Here is a 20,938-nt window from a genome sequence, read left to right as displayed (position 1 = left end):
AAGTGTTACCTTCAATTTTCATTAGTTTGTAAAACATTAATTCAATTGTTAAACATATTTAATAATATTTGAATATTATATATTTAATATTTATCAAGATTTAGTGAATTAACCTTTTTGTTAACAAAGGCATTATTAAAAAGTAAATCAAAACAGACCTGGGAAATTTATCAATATGAAGCATCGCGATACTTGCTCATGTTGACGTCACCGCTCCGAGATTCTGGCCATGCAAACAAAAATGGCAGCTGCCTGACCGTCCATGTGGCTTCGAAGACATAAAAACTGCTTCATAACTCCACATTATCTGATCTAATATATTTTAAACAAACAACAGACTCTGGGGTGAAGCTGCGAGCAGCTCTGCGAGGAACTAAAAATGCAACACGACGACGTAAGTATGAGAAATCAATTTGAAGCTGCTAACGTGCTGTGAGTCTCCATGCTAACGTTAGCTTACCGGTAACTGTCTAAAAACTGATAAATCTGGATTATTCTTCTATCGGTTACCTTTATTGTTCAGTTTACAGTTCAAACTAGTTTAACATGAGTCATCTCTTAATTAGATACGAATAGTAATATACAGTTAAAACACCCTTTTAGAAATTTTAACGCTCGGTGGACCGAGTTATTCTATGTAAGAGGTCACACCAAACTCTGTTATAAAAAAGTATTTTCTAAGGTTGTTTGGCTTTTCTCCTAAAAACCACAGCTGTTAGTACATAGTTAGACACACACATCTGTAGGGTGTTCTGGATACTTAACTTCGGCAATACGGTACCCATCCTCATCCTTTACTTACTGACAGGTATTTCTCTGACAAATATTCTGCCCAGTCTTTTCTGAATGGCTCAGGATGTGCACAGCTTATCAATAAGTGTTTTATAGCCTCTGGTTTTACATTGAAAATACACTAAACTACGAATGTAACAGTCAAAGAAGAGCTGAGTACAGCAGAGGTCTGTAGGTGTTCAAATACACAGCAAAGGACATTAATGTCATTAAAGGTTTTTAAAGTGAGTCATTTAAAATATGAAAATGATATACTATTACTATTCTAGTTTACCAGTGCTGTTACACATCAAGAGGCCTTTAATGACCGCCAGTGGATGTTTGTAATGTGGTTAAATGTGCTTCCTGCAGGTGATCTGGGACATTATTGGAAACCAACAGTTCTGCTCCTTCAAAGTCAAGTAAGTCTGAATGTTAATCAATAGCTAATTAGTCCATTCATTCATTCATTTGGTTATTTAGGACGACAGTTGTTTGATTAGCTTAACAGTAATGGTTGCAATGTACTTAAAATTATGGACTAAATTAAGTATGACGTGATGCCAAGATTGAAAAGGGGCTGATGGTGGTTTAATATCATGCTGATTTCAGTTTGTCTTGTGTGCTTTTATCACATTTAAGTCACACATCAGTCCTCAAAGAAGTGTATTTGTATTAAAATGAGAGAGGACACGTGATTGGATAGAAAATAAAGTCACAACATAACACAAAGAAATACCATCATCCTGTCCTGGTTGTCTTTTGATGAATATGAAACCAAATGGACCAAAATATTAAAATAGAACAAAGTCAATGTCGTCTCTCTGGTTGAAACAACAGAAAATCAACTTCCAGTTTCAGATGAATTAACTTCTTGTCTTTCTACCTCACAGGACGAAGAGTCAGAGCTTCTGTCGAAATGAATACAACATCACGGGGTTGTGTAACCGCTCGTCCTGTCCGCTGGCCAACAGTCAGTACGCCACCATCAGAGAGGAGAAAGGTGAAGACTTTACACACCCACATCAACCCTTTACCAGCTGGATGTCTTTTCCTGTTTCATGGATTTACATGTTGCATCTGGTTTGCATGATTAAAAATTAAGCTAAAGATAAAGGAAAGACAGCCTTTGGTTTTATGAATCTACAGCTAGCTACTGGTTAGCTTAGCTTAGCCTAGCTTAGCAGAAAGACTGGAATCAGAGAAACAGCTACTTTATGATAATGGTTGTGTTTTCTCTTGCAGGCCAGTGTTTCCTCTACATGAAGGTGATCGAGAGGGCGGCTTTTCCTTCGAGGATGTGGGAGAAGGTGAGCAGGAGGCTGCTGCTGTTTCTGGCCTTCATTTATTTTTCAGTTAACGCTGCTTCAGTTTGTGAAAACACATCTATAGCTGTAAGTTAGATTTAGATATAAGTTACAAGATGCTACAAGGAGCTGTGGGCAGTAAGTTGTGTTAACATCTTTGACGCTCTGCGAGAAAAGAAGTTTAAGTGTTTCTATCTGTTCTGAAGTTATTTGACCATCTGACCAGCAGCTCTGCTGACGCACATTTACAGGACAAACACATTATAAGCTTTTATCTCAGTTTTTATTTTAATTTTCATCAAATTAAGAACTTGTTCCTCTTGTTTTATGTTGGACAAATACAGTTGAAGGCTATCAGTGGAGGTAAAGTCAGAGGATATACTTTGTGTGTGTCTTTTGTACATTTAATCTTCGTGTGTGTGTGTGTGTGTGCAGGTGAAGCTCAGTAAGAACTACGAGAAAGCTCTGGAACAGATCGATGAGAATTTGATCTACTGGCCTCGGTTCCTCAGACATAAATGCAAACAGCGTTTCACCAAAATCACTCAGTACCTGATCCGCATGCGCAAGCTGGTCCTCAAGAGACAGTAAGTCCAGTTTACACACGACCACAAACCACAGGAAGAAAGACGCTCAAGTGAGAGTATTTTAGTCAGAAAAAAAAAAACAATTAGAAGGATATAGAATAAAAATTGAAACTATTCAAGAAGAAATTAAACTCAAAGTTACAAGATTGTCATTGTGTGTAATTAATAGCAGGTTAGAACAGAGTAAAGAGTGCAACAGAATAATATACTGTACAATATGATTAACTAATAATACTTCCTGTTTGTCTGAAGTGATAAAGAAACATAATATAGCTCAACATAATGAACTGTATTACTCTACAATAAAAAAACATCATATCATCAGCGTGTTACTCAAAAGCGGGAAGAGTTCCCCGCCAAAATAAGATGAGAATAGAAAATCATGAGAGAATTCATCTTTTAGTTTTATTTGCCAGAGATTTTCCCGTCATGAACTTCACTCCCCTACTTATCTGTTATTTTCCCTTTTTCAAAATAAATAAATAATGATTTTAAGCTGGATGTTTTCATATCTGTCTCGTCTTAAAATCACCACGGTGACGTAGAGGTCACGGCGTTCATTTGTCGCCTGTTCGAAGCTTCGTTTCTCTGCTGAAAGAGTTTAGTTTGACGTCGGCCTGTTTTTGTGTGTTTTCAGGAGGAAGCTGGTTCCCCTCAGCAGGAAGGTGGAGAGGAGGGAGAAGAGGAAAGAGGTGAGTCTTCCTCACGTGGATGAGCGCGTCGTTAACTCCAGACTCGAACAGTGAAGGAGTTTTAACCCGACCGTGTTGTGTTTGTAGGAGAAAGCTCTGATCGCCGCTCAGCTGGACAACGCCATCGAGAAGGAGCTGCTGGAGAGACTCAAGCAGGGAACGGTACGACGCTCCAAACATCCTCACAACACCAGGAAAACATGCATATTACATTTGAGAACATGTTTGAACTACAAAGTAGTGAGAGCATCAACACATGAACATCACACATCGATCCCCGGCTCCTCTGGTCGCATGTCCAAGAGTCCTTATTCACTATCAACCTATCAAATATCCAACCTGCTTCCTCAGTGTGGTTCAGTAGAACAGAAGAAGACAAAACTTAAAGGAACAAAGATTATCGACAATAAATAAAAAGATTTAAGCAAAAGTAAAACGAAAAGTAAGATTTATTATTATTATATAGTAGAAATACAGAAAAACAGTTGTTACAGTAAAGTTTTTATTTATTCTAGTGAGTATTCAACATCACAGTCTAATAAAGATAACTAACATCTTCCTGTTTTGCTTCAGTTTACACTTCGGTTCATGTCATCAAGTGATGTTTGGCACATTAATGTGAGCACGCTAACGTGCTAAATGTTACGTGACTGTTAGCGTGTTGTCGTGTGAGCTGATGTTAGCGTTTAGCTCAGACTGAATCTTCTGTCATCAGTTTTATAGCTCAGACGGAGCGAGTTAATCTGACGTGTGCGTTGTTTGTTTCAGTACGGAGACATTTACAACTTCCCGATCCACGCCTTCGACAGAGCTCTGGAGCAGCAGGACGAGGAGAGCGAGGAAGAGGAGGAGGATGAGGAGGAGGAGGATGACGAGGTGATGAAGGATGCTGTTGTTTCACGGTGTTTGAGTAGAGACGTGGAGTCGGAGGGTGTTTAGACGTGAATGTGTCTCCTCTCTCTCTCTCTGCAGGACGTTGGGAAGAGAGAGTTTGTAGCAGAAGAAGAAGTGGAGGAGAGCGACCTGAGCGACTTTGAGGTAAATCACCTCCCAGATTAGTAAACCACGTGGATGATTTATCCTTCTGTGTGCAGGGATTAGTGGAGGTTAAAGGACCAGTTCACATTTTTTCACGTCTGTCTGGAAACAGTCAGGCAGCGACATTAACATTCAAACAGGTTTTAGTTTCTGTAATCGTTCCTCCATTAAGAATCAGGAATCCATTTATTGTCAAATTGGATTTCACACGCAATGAATTTGCTTTGCACAACGATCACTATAAACAAAATAAGATCCCTTTTGTTTGATTATGAACGACCGTTAAGATAAGAGAGACTTTATTTATCCCACACCGGGGAAAGTCATCTTGTTACAGCAACAGAAGAGACAGTAAAGTTCTTTTAATCGCTGTCCTCAAAGCCACCAGACTTCATTGACAAAAACAGTAATTTTACCTCAGAGAACACTGAAGCTGCTGGTCCACTGCTGCCTTGATCGGTTAGTTTGATTGTGTTATTGTGTGACTTTGGTGTTTTTAAGAGTTAGTTTGGATCCAGAATAATGTGTGTTAAACACCAGAGTCACAGCAACTAGAACAGTAAATCTCATCTTCTGCAACGTAAAATTACTGTTTTTGTCAATGTAGTCTGGTGTGTGTGCAGAGAGCGATATAACGGCTGTTTGTGGTTAAACCAAAAGGATCTTCCAGGTCTCTCTCTGTAGGGATCCTTTCCATGATGCTGTCACACACTTAGAATAACACTCTGAGCCTGTCAGCAGTAACCATTTCCAAAACTTATTGTGGCTACCGGTCATTTTGAACCCAAAAAGCGTGAATTGAAGATTTAAAAAATGTAAATACCAGAGTTGTCCTGTACCACTCAGCAGAAAAACAAACTTTCTCTAACTGTGAAGTCACAACCATGATGGTGTTAAACACAGACAAGGATGGTGTGAACAAAACAAAAACATTTCTGGTTTCCCCGCTTTCATTCTTCCTCTTCTTCTCTCAGGACATGAACAAACTGCGGACGAGCAGCGACGAGGAGGAGCAGGATGAGGAAGAGGACGAGTCCAGCGAAGAAGAAGAATTAGTGGAGGATGAGGAGGATGAGCAAGAGATGGAGGTGGAGACGAAAGCCAAGTCAAAGTCCAAAGGCAAATCTCCAGCTAACGGCTCTGCGGCGAGGAAGAAGCGAGCGTACGTGGAGATCGAGTACGAGCAGGAGACAGAGCCCGCCTCCAAGAGCAGAGCGACGTAGTGATGTCACGGCCTCTGCTGCCAATCAAACTGTGAGGTCAGTCAGCGGACTCCCTGCTGAGGACACACTCCTCCGTTACGTAAACACACCCAGGATCATCAGTGTGTTCGCTGTCCATACTGAAGTCACCTGATCCCCTCTGGAGGCGTTTTTCCGTCAGTCTTTCTCAAACTGCAACACTCGGCTCTTCTGTTCATGTTCTAAGCGACACGTTAAGTTCTGACCTGGAGTTGAGTCGAGTCCTGTAAGCGCCGTAACAGAGGACAAGTAATTTAAAAACAGGAACTTTTATAAGAGCAGCCAAAAAATACTCAGCACGCTATTTAATGCAAAACAAAGCCAATAAACAAGTTTAGTGAAACTGATTTAGTGTCTATAATCCGGCTTTGCAGCTGCTTTTGTGGAAGTTGTTGGAGGGTAAAACTACAAACGGCGGTCTGCACTCTGTAAAACAATCAGCTGTGGATGTTACGATTTTTAACTGAGAATATGAACAGAAAAGTCCAGAGTCGTGTTTCAGCTTTTCAGAAAGACGGATGTGAGAAACACATTGAGGAACGGAGGAACAACAAACCCGCTGCTGTCAGCTGGTTCCCAGTTTGTTCACACGGACTTCAAATAGATGCTTTTGTATGTTGATGGAACCCATGTTTCCCTCTGACCTGGAATCAGATCCCTCCTCTGATTAAACCACCCAAAGTGACTTTAATGCTTCGTTGTCTGCTGAAAAAAACTGCCTTGTTATGTCTTTTGTTTTAATACAGAACACAACAACACATTAACAACACACGTGAATAAATCAGCTTTGGAAAAAATAAAACAACCTCTTGGCTACATTTTGTTGTTAAAACCTGCCGTTTTCCTGTAAAGTGACCAATTTGGAAATAATTTGCCAGAACAGTGTATTATATTAGGGCTAAAATTTAACTTCAGTTATTATCAACCTGTTTGTTTGGAGTCACGTGAGGTTAATGTCTCAGCTGTGGACCAGAGCATTTTATTGAGCTGAATAGTTCATTTTTAAGGTTAAGTTTATTAAAGGAAAACCTGGGCCCTGTTTTTTGGGGCTGCAACATAATCTGTCAAAGTAGGTCCACTAAAAGTGCTCATTTTATCTACCGACAGGCTCTGAGTGTTATTCTAAGTGTCTGACAGCATCATGGAAAGGATCCCTACAGAGAGAGACCTGGAAGATCCTTTTGGTTTAACCACAAACAGACGTTATATTAAAAGCCACCAGACTCCATTGACAAAAACAGTAATTTTTTCCATGAGAGTTCCTAGTTTACATCTGCCTTGATCAGTTAGTTAGTTAGTTTTATTGTGTGGTAAATGATATTTTGTTGGGTCTGAATTAACCCTTCAAAACACCAAAGTCACACTAACACAAACAAACTAACCAAATAGGCAGCAGTAGACCAACAACTCTTGTGGAAAATTGCTATTTTTGTCAATGGAGTCTGGTGGCTTTGAACCAAGCAACAAAGTGGCAGTTTTATGGGGTTTAGTGTTGAACTGTTTCTTAGTGAGGAACCGGCGGAGACTAAATTGAGTCGAGTTAGAGGCCTAGACGTGCTGTACCTGACTTTGGAGCACATAAGCGGAGTAGGTGCTAGGAATCCAACTAAAAAAGAAAAACCCCCAAAAAAGCTCGTTGATTTAGTTTCCCAACAGGCTCCAGATTAATTTGGGCTGAAGGTTCAGGTGAATCTAAGTCAGACAAACTCGACGCAGAGCCGTCAGAGTATATACAGTATATATACTTTATTTACAAATAACTGAATCCCCACGGTCGTACAATGAAAAGGTACAGCTGAAGAAAATCATTACAGATTTAGAATATAAATAGTCCAAAAAAAAAAAAAAATCATGAGAAGCATTTTTGTTACTTTAGCAGACAGAAAACAGACAAAACTGAAAGAAGATAAAATGTACAGAGTATGTTACAGCCGATGAGCGGAGATAAAACCAGATGTTTGTCGCAAACCTGCAGTTTGGGATTTATTTGCTTTGAATTAGTTTTTGTCCTTCAGCCTGATTGCAGCTCCTTTATATTTAAAAAGCTGTTTTTTCCGACACTTATAATAATTTAAAAACTCAGCAGCTCAGAAACGTGCAACACCGCTTTCTTCTTTACAAGCATTTATCGTTAGACAAAGAAATTCAGCTGTTGTTTATGTAAAGATGTTTCTGTCGTAGTGTCCTTCCAGATTTCCAATTAAACTTAAGACTTTGCAGCACAGTAATAAAAAAAAAACTAAAAAAACTTTATGCTGAATTCTTGAACGTGTTTTTTCCGTTTAAAAAGCGACTACGCTGCAACAACGCTGCCACCTTCAGTCCATCTCTCTTCTGTCGCGCTTTAATTCATTTTTTAATAATTTTTCTTAATTAAAAGCTCGTGTTTTCCTTTGGCGAGGGAAGCTTAAGGCAACGGTCACAACAGAACATTTAACTTTTAGGACTCCAGTGACTACCTGCTGACTTTTGTGACCCTTTGGTTCCTGGAAACTTTATAATATTTTGGAGTAAAAGCGTCAATGAGGAAACAAATTATCTTTGTCCCAACTTTAAATTAATTTAAAAAAACAAAGTTTTATCCCTGCGTGCAGATAGAGTGACAGAAAGCAACATGTGGAGGTGGTTTTTTACAGTGAGGGAGGGGCTTCATTCATAAATCAAGCATCACAGTTGAAGAAGGCTGCTGTCCCCCAATCAGAGGACGACGAAGAGTAAAATCACGCTGATCCACATTCAAACAGATGTGGACACAGTTAAAAACCAGATTCTGGGCACTGGCTTTACGATTCGTACATTTCTGACTGGATATGTACACGAGATCTGAATAAGACGGGCCACCGAACAGAGGACGGGGAGATCGAGGGCAGTCGGACAGCGGCTGCCTTTTCTAAACTGAACTTTCATTCGGAACGACAGCAACAGTACAGTACGGAGTCCCGGAGGAGACAAATGCCACCAAAACATCATCTGTTGAGCCAATAGTAAAACACAAACTACGCACAACAAAAGAAATGAAGATAATTTAAATCTATATTTTTCTTCCTTTACCTCTCATTGTTGGAACAAAAACTAATTACAAAAATACTGTGAGTATTAAATTAATATTAAAGAGGTAAATGTGTTTGTGCTAAATACTGCTAAAAATACTAAAGTCAAAAATTATGACACAAAAATCAACATTTTGACTTCTAAAAATTATAATTATGAGCAAGTATATCAGACGTTACATTTTCTCCCATAACTTTGGCTCATAAAGTAAATGTTTGATGTCGTATCTCTAATATCTACATTTTTCTAATTCTGAGTTTTATTTTATATTTTTTGCTGCCACACCAAAGCACAGTACATTTACCTTTTACTGACTTGGACTTAATTCATTTGCTTTACTTTGGTTTGATCATATTTTCAGTTTTACTATTCGTACATTTCTTATTTCTCATTTTTATAACAAGGAAAAACACACAAGTGACTGAACATGTTTGTACTGAGATGGCTGAGGAAAACAAAAACAAACAAAAAAACATAAATGCTGGAGTAAAATATGTAAACATTTAATTTATCAACTGATTTAAGGTAAATATAAGAATTATTTTAATCATTTTGACAAATTAATTAAGTATTATATGTAATAATTTATACTTTGATTGATCAGACAGCCTGTTGGTGACATTTGCTGCTTCTGGGACTCGTTTGGGTCTCGAGGAGGAAACAATTCTCAGGCTTTTAAAATCTCCAAATTCTTCCTGGTGTTTAAACTTAAATCGCTGAATATTATTTTTACAGCTTAAACACTGAACAGCTGATTAATTTAGTGTGAATCTGAGGTTCATCCATCAGAGAACAAAAACAGAATCATATCAGGTCAAAGCTGCATTCATCAGTTTCCTTTTAAAACACAATCAAATTACTGAAACACTTCATGTTAGACTGTGCGCGCAATTGTCAGCTTGTTTTGGTATTTTTTCTCTCTAGTGACCACAAAAATCAACGAATCTTCAACATATTTAAAATAGTAAAAAATAAAATAAAGTTTTGCAGAGCTACATCGTTGGTGTTTCTGGCGTCTTAACTTTTTCCAGCGTACTTCCGCCACAACGCTAATATGAAAGGATTTTACCGCGCTAACGCTATTGTTTTGCATGTCTGCTGAAAATGCAAAGAAAACAAAACTAACATTCACTAATTAGCTCACAACAAAAGTGTTTAACAGCATTGGCCACAACACCTGCGCCTCACTTCAAATTGGGGTAAATGACCTTAGCTAGCAAGCTTAGCAAGTTAGCAAGCTACTGTTAGCTAGCAGCATCTCTAATCAGAGACAAATCATTCTGTATTCATGCTAACACACAACAGAAAATGTGTCACTAAACATACAAAGAACTGTGTCTTTACTCGTGTCGCTATAAATATTAATACAATTATTGGTATCTTTCCTGATTAGCGATGTTAGCTAGCTAGCTTGCTAACCGCTACACTGATTCTAAGCTAATTTATCCTGTCACAGATATTTTAGCTATATATATTGTGAAATACTTATTTTGTGAACTAGCTAGGTAATGTTTTGCTTTCTTTGCCTTTTCAGCGGATGTGGAAAACAACAATTAGTTCAAATGAGCGCTGTCAGCTCAGAACGTGGTTATGGCAAACTTGCGTTGGGAAAAAAAATAGTGGTGCATTTCTGTTTTGTAGCTAATTAGCGCTGGAATGCTTTTTAAGGAACATAATCCTCGATAGTCGGGGATATCTGGTGCACGTAGCGCCAGCATCACACTCAAAACACCGTGAAGTAATATTACACTTGATCATCTAGTTGATGACTGACGGTTAGTGACAGTAGACGAAACTTTAAAGCACTTCAGGATATCAAGGCTCGGGCATTTTGAGTTGAACCTTAAAATCATACTTAAAGGAAAAGTCTGACATTTTGTTGGAAGGCATAATTAATCACATTTCATAAAATATCAGAATATTTCTTTAAGATATGGACTGTAATATATATATATTTTGTTACTCTTACACACAGATAATTTGCTTCATAACTTCTGCAGAGCTAACCAATATTTAGTTTCTACACGTACTATGGCGGAGTAAGACAGTGTAATCCCGGCCTGACGTTAAAAAGGAAGCCAAACAAAACAAACAGGCAAATAAATTAAAAGAATTTGCATTGCTTCCACTTTTTTCTTCCCTCAATATGCATTTAACCAGGAGGGACGCAAAAAAATGGCCATTAGGAGGAACTGTGATATATTTGGAAACACGTTAGAAAAAAAAAAATTTATATTAACAAGAACATTTTAATAAAAGTCTATCCTGAACTTATGATCCACTGAGGGACCAGTAGTGACATTCTGGTTCAGGTAAATCATTTTTTCTTCATCACCACCTTCATCAGCTCAGTTACTTTCTCTTCTCACAGAACAATTATTCAGAATACAGAATATTCAAAATCGCCTCAAATAAAGTTATTTGGTTAAGATACTATAGATTTTTTTAAAAAAGGCAAAGTGTGGAGTTGCAGCGATGGTGGGTTTGGGGTTCCTGTCTGTGAATATGTGATTGTTAGAGATCTTTAAGGGTCTGCTTGCTTCCCAATAAACACCCAGAACTGACCCAGGACCCACGTAAGGATGAGTCTAAATAACATTCAGGTAAATTTGGTCTGGTGGGGTCCTGGCGTTCAAGTCCATCTCTTTTTTCTGAATGCGCGTATTGATGTTCTGCATGTATAAAACTTATATTTGCATGTACATGTGTGTTTATATGTGGGTCTCTGTATACTGAGATCCTAACTCTGTCCTCACGTTATTTTTCAGTCTTTTCCGTTTACGTTCCTTCCTGCCGGGATTAAAGGGGCACTCAAGTGATTTAATTGTGGCTGAGCGAACACGTCATGCAAAATTATTTTCTGAAGTACATTAAGGCTTTTAGTTTTGCACTTCATAAAGTTGGGGAACTGGTGAGTGACATATTGAAGACAGGCTTATCAAAAGGCTAAGATATCCTAATTTTAGTGCATAATATGGGTCAAACTTTAAAATCTTAGCTTCTTTCGGTGGACCCATGGTGCCTGGCGAATGCCCTCGTCCTTTAAACTGTTGCAGACCTTAGAAAGCTCCTCCATCAATTAGCGGAGTGCCCCTTTAACCTACATTCCTAAAATTAAGTTAAATCACATCATCACCTCCAGGTGTGAATACACCTCCAGCGACGCATTTGACCACAAGAACAAGTTTCAAAAAGGTCCAGATCAACAACTACAGTGTAAATGTGTCTTCTGATCTAACATGGTGTAATGGTGCTCAGATGTCGAGGCCACTCTGTGTTAGAATTTATGATCTTTACGTATGAATTTTAAAAACTTTTTCAACAGAAAAACAAACGATAGTATAGCACACACATACAAGTACATATAAGTACGACTATAAATTCCAAAGTTCATATCAAAGGGTGAATGTCAGAACTGGGCGTTAGGACGATCTGGGTTTATAGCAGATCAGATTATAGCTAAATTTGATCCCATGGTCTAGATTTTAAGATCTGGAGAGCAGTCCAACTTGAGTCGAGACTGTAAATCTGTCCATAGGAATGTCTGGAGTTCGAACTTTGGTGATCTGCATTTTAGTGAAGTTGGCAGATGTGGTTGGTAGGTTTGTCCGAATTTCAGTATTTTAACTGGGACTTTTGGGATGAAGGTAGTTCCAAGTTTGCCTGCCTTGGGTCAATGGTTGTCTGCTGCTGGAATAGGCACCGTCCTATTCTGGGCTTAGTATGGTCCAGCTTGGTCTTCGTCTGGTCCAAGAAAGCCTGGATATGGGTAGAAGGCAGTGTCAAGGTGAACCAAGGACAGTCCATCTTGAGTCGTGGCTCTGGATTATGATGTCCCATTGGAATTAGGATGATCTGCATTTTGGGGAAGTCTAGATCAGATTCTGGCTGTAGGTTGGTCCAAATATGAGCCTTGTATCTGTATTTGTCTTCTTGAGTCATGGTTGTTTTGCGTTTGGGACAAGGGCAGTCCAAATTTGAGGGCCAACCAGATCTGAACTACCCGTCGAAAGGACTTCAGATTTGGAAGAGACTGGGTTTGGAGGGTGGTCCAGGCCTACCTTTGGGTCAAGTGTGCCTGGATGTGAGCTGAAAGCGGTCGAGGTGGTCAATCCTAAGCGTAGGCCTAAGATCTGTCCATTGCAATTTGAGTCTTGCATCTTCATTGGTCTGCTGGGTAATCTGTGTATCTCATTTGTGACCAGGGGCTCAAATTTGGACCCATTTTAGTCCATAAATGGAGGAAATGTGGTCCAAAAGGGAGTCCAGTCTTGGGGAAAGAAGGTATTCTGGGCTTGGGGCTGTTATATTCTGGGGTTAAAATCAGTCCAGACTGGCCATAGTTGGAGCCAAGCATGTCATTCTCTTAAAAAAAATAAAAATAAAAACGGGTCCCACAGACCCAAACACCATACAAGGGTTAATGTAGCCTAAATTTGGACTAGGTGTGGCCAAGCTTAAGCCAAGGCTGTGGATCTCCCATGTCCAGACTTAGAAGAGACAACCAGTTTTGGTGAAACCAAGATTTAGGTTCTAAACTAGTCCAAATTTGAGCCTTATATCTTATTTGCCACTTTAGAGATGGTTGCTTTGCATTCTGGAGGCGGTAGTCTAAAGGTGTTAGACAACCCTTGCTTAAATCTGGCCAACACCACTCCAGACTTGGAGTAGACAGGTCAGGTTTCTGTGTCAGGATTGGCATAGGTTTGCCCCAAACGTGCCTGGATGTGAGCAGAAGGAAGTCTGGATTGTGGCATGGTGAGCGAGTTGGAACGAGACCCAGCGTGATCCAAGCGTGGACCAAGAGTTGTTGGGATTTATGCTGAGGGAATTCTTTTGCTCAGACAGGTCTATGATGGTCCTGATCTGGGAATTATCCGACACTGTGCTGAATTTGAGACGGATCCAGAGGTCATCTAGATATTTGAGGGTTCTTGATTTGGTTGAGGGTGTCCTGATTTAACCAAAGCTGGTAAACGTTTGATTGGATGTAGGATATTTGACTCTTGTTTTTGATACTGAACTGAGATCTGGATTTGATAACAGGCGGTTGGACTGTGCCACTGTTATGTTAACTGTAATCCAGCTGATCCTGTTTGACGCACTCTTGCTAGACGATGCATGTTGGTGCCTGGTGGAGAGGTGGTGTGTACGAATCTGTCTGTCTCCGTCCGTCCGTCCGTCCGTGTGATGGGTCTGTAGTTTCCGTCTGACGTTAGCAGCTGCAACCCTCTTTGGCCGGCTGGCTGTCGGCATTGAGGCGGCCTCCCTGTGGCGCCGACGGTTTGTGCTGGACTCCCGACTCGGCAGCGTTCAGGTCCAGACTGCCATCTTGGATGTTCTGGTAAATTCTCTTTGCTGCTTCCAGGAAGGCCTCCTCCACGTTTTCCCCTCTGAGGAGAATGATTAAAGTGCAAATAAACAATAAGAACTGTTATACATGCATATGTTTTTAGGCAGATGCTATTTGCACCCGGGTGTCAGTAGTCAAGAACACCACTTCCTCCCGGGTGTAAGCAGCCGATGTGGCTATTTGATGGAAAGAGTTTATTTTGTGTTTAATGTATCCTAACATTTCTATTTGTAGTAGACTTAATCTTTTAGCCCAAATCATGATCTTTTCCTGATCTTACCCAAGTAGTTTCTGTGTCTAAACCTAACCAAACAGCGACTGAAAACTGATTATTTAAAGAGAAAAGAAACCTAAAATATATACATTTTCAAATAAAAAATGTCCTGTGACTAAACCATTTTATAGTGAGTGAACAGACCAGGCGTAAATAGCCAAATAGCGGCTATCTGGCTATTCAGGTGCAAGTAGACACTCCGCAGGTTTTAGGACTTTATTGTCATATGTACAAAGAACCTCAGGTCTATTCTGACAGGATCCAACTGCCCTCATGACCCTTTTTTCCTAAATTGGGTCAATTATTGTTTTGAAAATTAGACAAAGTTTTACAAGTTGGGTTCCGGTATGTTTTTAAAGGGTCTGTTTCAGATCAGGTACAAAATTTTGGACGCTAAGACCTCAAATGTGCAACATCTGTGGGTGTTTGTCACTTACTAGCATACTTTGTTTTTTAGTGTGTTTGTGTGATTTTCATCTGGTGATTTTCATCTGGTTTCATCATGGTGATGAAACTGGGAAACCATCCACCTCAGCTACACGACTGTGTGCGATGTTGATGGAAGCAGTCTGTGTGTACTTACGTCTTAGCGCTGGCCTCTAGAAACAGCAAACCTGCCAAACAACAAGAAACAGAGATCACAGTCAACCTGATGTGCTGCTTTTAGCCTAATTTATATTTTCACTTTTCTTTTTACTGTTTACACACACATTACATACAATATAATCACACACACACACTTCTCACCATTTTCTTCAGCAAACTGTTTGGCCTCCTCATACGTCACGTCTCTCTGAGCCTCCAGATCGGCCTTGTTACCAATCAGAATGATCACCTGGACAAACACACACACATATATATATGTGAGAAACTATACAGGACAAAGAGTCTACCGCTCAAACTATACTAGAGATTAAAATATGGAGATTTGTCAGCACAAATCATGCATACAGTTGAAAATAAATTACCTGAAATATCTAAAGGTTCTTTGAAATGAAACAAAGTCAACATGATTTTAACTTGCTGCCTCCAGTGATGATTTCAATGAGGCGATGACGGCAGAAGGGGAAGCATTTTTTAAAATTACAGTGGTAGAGGTATGAAGTGGTCGCCTGGCTTTGACCAACCAAAACAAAAAGAGGCAAAAAGGAGGTCAAAGAAGAGAGATGGAGGAGCTGATAATACATCCACGCTGATCATGTTGGTGCCCCAATACCTCAATACTACTTGCTGGTTGTAAAGAGCGAGCTGAAGCAGGCTTGCACAGCTGCTACTGTGGAAAATTGGACTGACTTGCAAAATGGTTGTACCAACTTAAGGTGGAAATAATGTGATGGTACACACCTTGAAGTTGTATGCAAGCCGCCATTTAAACAGAGAGAGAGGGTCACACCAACGCTGGGACAAAATTGGAGCCTTGGACCATTTTTTTGGAGAACACGCTTTCAGGTAGGTGTGCCAGGGCGGTCAAAAGACCTTAAATTAGCACCATCTGATGTCCTCTTGTGTGTGAAATCTCAAATGCTGCAGTGGTTTTAATTGACTATATCACGGACACTAGAAAAACCTGGCTGGATTGTGTGTGTGTGTGTGTGTGTGTGTGTTTACTCACTGTGTTTGGGTTGGTCAGGTTCCTGGCGTCTGTCAACCAGCTACTCAAGTGATTATAAGTGCTTCTCCTAAACACAAACAGAAGAAAAGATCAAACAAAAACAAAGTTATTCATCACAAAATTCGAAGTTGTATGAACATCATGCTCCATAAAACCCCCACCCCTCCCTCCTCGTCCTCGTCAGTACCTGGTGATATCGTACACCATGAGTGCCCCGGCGGCCCCTCTGTAATACGACCTGGTGACGGCCCTGAAGCGCTCCTGACCGGCCGTGTCCCAGATCTGCAGCTTCACCTTCTGACCGTGGACCTCCATGATCCTCGTCCCAAACTCCACCCCGATGGTGTGAGGACAGTCCGCCATGACTACACACATCATTATGGCAGTTAACATCAACACTGACACACAGCAGGAGGACAAATACACACACTTGGTACAGTCTAGGCTTTAAAAACCCTGATTCTGAATCTACTTTCTACCACCGTCATTCTGTCTTTGTCTCTGCTTCTGGATCTGAAGCTAAATTGTGACACAAACATGAAAAATTTAAATGATTGAATTTGAACGGAGCTGAAATAAATTTCCCAGAGGAACATTAAAATGGCAAAACAACTCAGACTACTTTTTCTTCGTGTTCTTTTGGTTTTGAAGTCAAGGTTCAGCTTTATTGTCATTATACAACACAGGATTGCACAATGAAACTTAGCTGTAGACTCTCCAAGTATCTACATTAGTATAGAATAAAAAAAATAAAATAGCCAATAAACTAGGACACAGACACAAAAGTCATTTTTTACTTTTTATGCTCCTTAACAAAACAGCTTTGAGTTCAGTGACAAGAGGATGGTGAGTTTGACTAACAAGCTGTTTGTCTTAAAGAAAATAGATGATGAAGAAGAGGAGGGGAGCAAAGGAAGAGGAAGAAGAGAATGACTATAAAAGGCTAAAACCCACCGAGAGCGTCTATATTTATTGTTTACATGTCAGGTCTATTTGTGATGGAAGCTGTGGCAGAGAGGAAGTCAGGCAAACAAACTCTGCTTTCAAAATAAAAGCTCCTGTGCAGACCACATCAATATTATTTTCTAATCGGTGGCAGACGTCAACTGGTCAGAGGGGTTTTTAACAACGTGGATGACAAGAGGTTTGTCTTGGACGTGGAGAAACACTTTAACTTTAATCCACTGTCTGTAGCTGCAGCACAACAAAGCTGTAAATACGTACAATTAAACACATTTCAATCAGACAAAATAAGAAACGTAGCCTGTTTGCTCAGATTTAAAGCAAAACCAGACCACAACTGTGGAGAAGAGAAGTGAGAGGTGGAGAACAGCAGGAGAGGTGAAGATGAAATGACTCACATTTCTTCTCTGTGAACTGGTGCAGCAGACAAGACTTCCCTACGCCCATATCACCTGGAGAGAGAGGGCGAGAAAACGTGAGGGTTTAAGTGAACAGGGACAGTTTGAGCCGCTCGTTTCAGGTCACACTTCTTACTCGTTACATCGGCTGTAAAAGGGCGACGTGAGAGGTGAGAGGAAGCCGTCGTCCTCACTGTAAAAACCCCGCTGATGGCGGTGGAAAGTAACTAAACACAAGAACAAGTTTGAGGTACTTGTACATCACTGGAGTCGGTTCATGCCACTTTATACTTCTGGTACATTTCAGAGGGAACTGTTGTGCTTCTTATTCCACTACATTTATCTGACATTAGATTACTTTACAAGATTTGAGTTTAAAAGACTTTAAAAAAAACATACAACATACAGTGTTTTTAGAGGTGTGCACAACATATGAAGAGTTTATGAAGTCTGTGTTCAAGATATCTACTGGATAACGTAATCGTCATACAGGTTCACGTTCTGACCTACAGTTTGAATAATTTCAACTTTGTCAGTTTGTGGGCTGGTTCTAAATACTACAATACCCATGAGCCTCAGCTGCTGTTGGTATGGTGAAGTAGGCCTCGATGCCAAAACGATCCAAAGCTGATCGAGAATCAGCGAGTGACCTGATTTAAACAGCTGGATGTTTCAACAACGATGTTTAGCTTCAGCTCAACGTTCACAGAGCGCAGATCAGAACGTGATTAGGTTTGTTTTTAGTGAAATGCACCCTGGGTGTTGTCCTTGACTTCTCTACAGTAGTTTTTATGTCCACAGGCTTATTATACCTTTGACTTTTAAATCACAGAATCCCATATTTTCTAAAACAGTTGTTAATATTCTGGTCTGATGATTCAACCAGGAGAGTTGGACAATGAAAAATGTAACTCTCTGAAATATTTCACTCTTCACGGCTCCTTGAGGGTTAACGGGCGAGCTAACACAAACAGCCTGTCATGGACTGGTCATCTGTGGAAAGTTTTAAGTCTCTGCAAATCAATTTTCACAGAATTAAACTCGAGCAAATAGCTGCCTGGAAGGAGGAAAATCAATTTAAAAACTAATGGTGTAATCTAGAAAATGGTGCCTGTAAAGTGCAGCATGCACAATTTGTAGTCATGCTGCTGTGATCTTATTAAAACAGATACCTCGAGTCGCCACAATTCCATAGATATTAGCTGTAGGTGTTAAATGTAATATATGCAGCAATGGTTGACGCAACAAAAGATTTGTGAGGCTGGAAAGTTGTCCAGGAGGAAATGTGTGAAATGTTGAGTTTAAAACATCCCTGTGCCTGAAATCAGACATGGTGCCTGAGATACTATGTACACATTCTTAGCTTGTTGTTTTTGTAGTTAATATACAAAAAATAAACATACTGTACTTTGACTGATGATGGAAAGTCGTAAAGACACGGCACAATATTTTTCTAAAAGTTTAATTGTTATATTCTGAGGTGTTTGAGGAGAATACAGCACACTGACTGAACTTTCTTTTGCAGCGGTGGAAAGTAACTAAGAACTGTAAGTATTTCCATTTTATCCAGTTTCATATCTTTAACTCCACCACATCTCAGATGGAAATATTGCACTTCATGCTGCACTAAATTTACTTAACAGCTTAAGACACTTTACAGATTACAATTTCCCACACTCTTCCTGTTCACTGAAAACCACGTATTACCAAATTTGGTGGTTTTATCAAGCCAGTGTTTGATCAACTGAAGAATAAAAAGGATGTTTTGTGGGCTAAAAATGTTCTTCCACTTCTTAATCTACATAAACTATCTAAAGCCCACTTAGATAAGCTGGAAAATACACAAAGTCACAAAGCGCAGGACAGCGATGCACCAAACATATAAACATATTGCTGCAGAATAAACTACCAAACAGGATATTAAGTAGTTAAAATCAGCTCAACCTTAAACATCCACAACAGGTAAATGCAACACAAACAATAATGTAGCAGTAATATTAATCCAAGAGCATCAAATATAACAGGACTTTTGCTTGTAGTGGAATATTTTCAGCACTTTTACTTAAAGGATCTTAATACTTCTCACATCACTGTCACAGTAGCACAGATGCAGATTATTCTGAGTATATAAAACAACCTGTGTGCCTGATGTTTCCACCATCAGACCTCATTCAGTGTCATAAATCAAACTCACCGATGATGATGTATTTGAAGATGTAGGAGTAGTTGTAAGGTGCGGCTGTCATCTTGCTACTGTGGGGAGAGAGAGAGAGAGCAGGAGGCCTGAATTAAACCAAACTTTGAGTTGAAACAGAGAGTCCACACCCTGTCTGAGGGTCTGAGCCGCACCAGCCTCAGTTAATTCACCTCTGCGGTGAAAGCGACCTGAACACGAACCGTCTCACTGGGCAGCAAACAAAAGGGAGCAGCCGGCTAAGCTAACGCACACAGCTAGGCTAAACACCGAGCTCCGCGCTGAGCAGGAGCAGCTTAGCACCATGACAGTCACGCAGGATGACAGCAAACACATTTAGCAGAAGTATCAGACGAAATCAGCTGACTTCCCCGTCTGAGGAAACCTGTGAATTCCTTCTGTTAGCTTAGCTCCGTAGCTAACCGGCTAACAGCTGCAGTTCTGTCTACTAACAGGCTAACAGCAGGAGGCCACTTTTAATCAACACTCAACAACAGCAACCATGAAATAATACAGCAGACAGACAGGGTGTGTTAGAAATCCTGTTGGTTTACCTTCGGTCCGGGTGTTTATCTAACCTATAAACCCGATTAAACTGCTGGTTAGACTGGTAGTTATCTTTGTTAGCTGGTTAGCCCGGTGCTCCGTCAGGAAACCTCTCCCCTCTTCCGCGATTCTTCTTCTGCAGCGAGAACAGAGGAAACATCGCGAGACTTCAAGTTGTCGACTGCCCCCAGTGGACGAGAGGAGCATAGTTACTATTATTTTATTTTTTAATGTATTTACTTTATTTACTTTTGACTGTTAACTTTATCCAACGGTGTTTTAGCACTAAAATATTTCTTAAAATCTTAAGTAAAAATACAAATACCACAATTTAAAAATAGTTAGTTGCAAGCAAAACTAATAATAATAATAATAATTAGAAGAAGAAGAAGAATTTTATTTCTAGAGCACCTTTAAAAAACCAGTTAAAGTTTGTTTCACAAAATATCATACAATGTAGGCAAAGATTGCAAACACAGAGAAATAAAGCAAACAAACAACAGAAAAACAAAGACAATCTAAAAAAAAAACCTTTGTATTTCTTCACTGCGGTATTAGTACTTTTACTTTTATTAAACATCTGGGTGTTTCTTCCCACTCTGCTTGTATCAACATTTCAAACAAGTAAAAAAGAAAAAAAAATTAGCAATAAAGGTAAAACTCAGTTTGTAATATTACAGTATAATTTTACAGTGTTTTGTCAAAGAAACATTCTCCTGAGATTATAAAAATCCAGTAAATATAAAAATGATTTTTTTAAAAAAAAAAGTGGTAATAAACATAAATCATCAATGATTTGTGGCCATTTGTTTATAATAACATTGTGCTGATCATAACAGATACGAGTTATAACCAGCGGTGGAAGAAGTGCATTTACTCCCCTCATTTAATGTTTTTCCATCTATGAAAAC

At 39.6% G+C, this 20,938-nt stretch overlaps 2 protein-coding genes across 3 annotated transcripts; one reads left to right on the top strand and one right to left on the bottom strand.

Annotated features, from left to right (window-relative positions):
* The first annotated feature begins 228 nt into the window (after positions 1-228).
* mak16 (MAK16 homolog (S. cerevisiae)) lies at positions 229-6,431 on the top strand. The gene is made up of 10 exons (XM_070833795.1): positions 229-394; positions 1,144-1,193; positions 1,665-1,774; positions 2,017-2,081; positions 2,514-2,665; positions 3,303-3,357; positions 3,445-3,519; positions 4,126-4,233; positions 4,330-4,395; positions 5,370-6,431. The coding sequence occupies exons 1-10, from the start codon at positions 380-382 to the stop codon at positions 5,616-5,618; spliced, it is 945 nt and encodes a 314-aa protein (XP_070689896.1). The 5' UTR covers positions 229-379; the 3' UTR covers positions 5,619-6,431.
* Positions 6,432-13,648: 7,217 nt separating this feature from the next.
* LOC139203804 (ras-related protein Rab-14-like) lies at positions 13,649-20,150 on the bottom strand. 2 transcript variants are annotated; one of them, XM_070833690.1, is made up of 8 exons: positions 20,036-20,150; positions 19,482-19,540; positions 17,288-17,341; positions 16,114-16,291; positions 15,927-15,993; positions 15,062-15,149; positions 14,898-14,928; positions 13,649-14,080 (listed from the first exon to the last, which is right to left on the bottom strand). In XM_070833690.1, the coding sequence occupies exons 2-8, from the start codon at positions 19,531-19,533 to the stop codon at positions 13,903-13,905; spliced, it is 648 nt and encodes a 215-aa protein (XP_070689791.1). In that variant the 5' UTR covers positions 19,534-19,540; positions 20,036-20,150; the 3' UTR covers positions 13,649-13,902. The 2 variants fall into 2 exon arrangements, with proteins under 2 accessions (XP_070689791.1, XP_070689792.1); XM_070833691.1 differs by having other exon boundaries at positions 19,482-19,537.
* Between the last annotated feature and the right edge of the window lie 788 nt (positions 20,151-20,938).

The sequence above is a fragment of the Pempheris klunzingeri genome, chromosome 7 (genome assembly GCF_042242105.1).
Source record: "Pempheris klunzingeri isolate RE-2024b chromosome 7, fPemKlu1.hap1, whole genome shotgun sequence".
Taxonomy (NCBI): domain Eukaryota; kingdom Metazoa; phylum Chordata; class Actinopteri; order Acropomatiformes; family Pempheridae; genus Pempheris; species Pempheris klunzingeri.
This window is presented reverse-complemented; position numbering and strand designations above follow the sequence as displayed.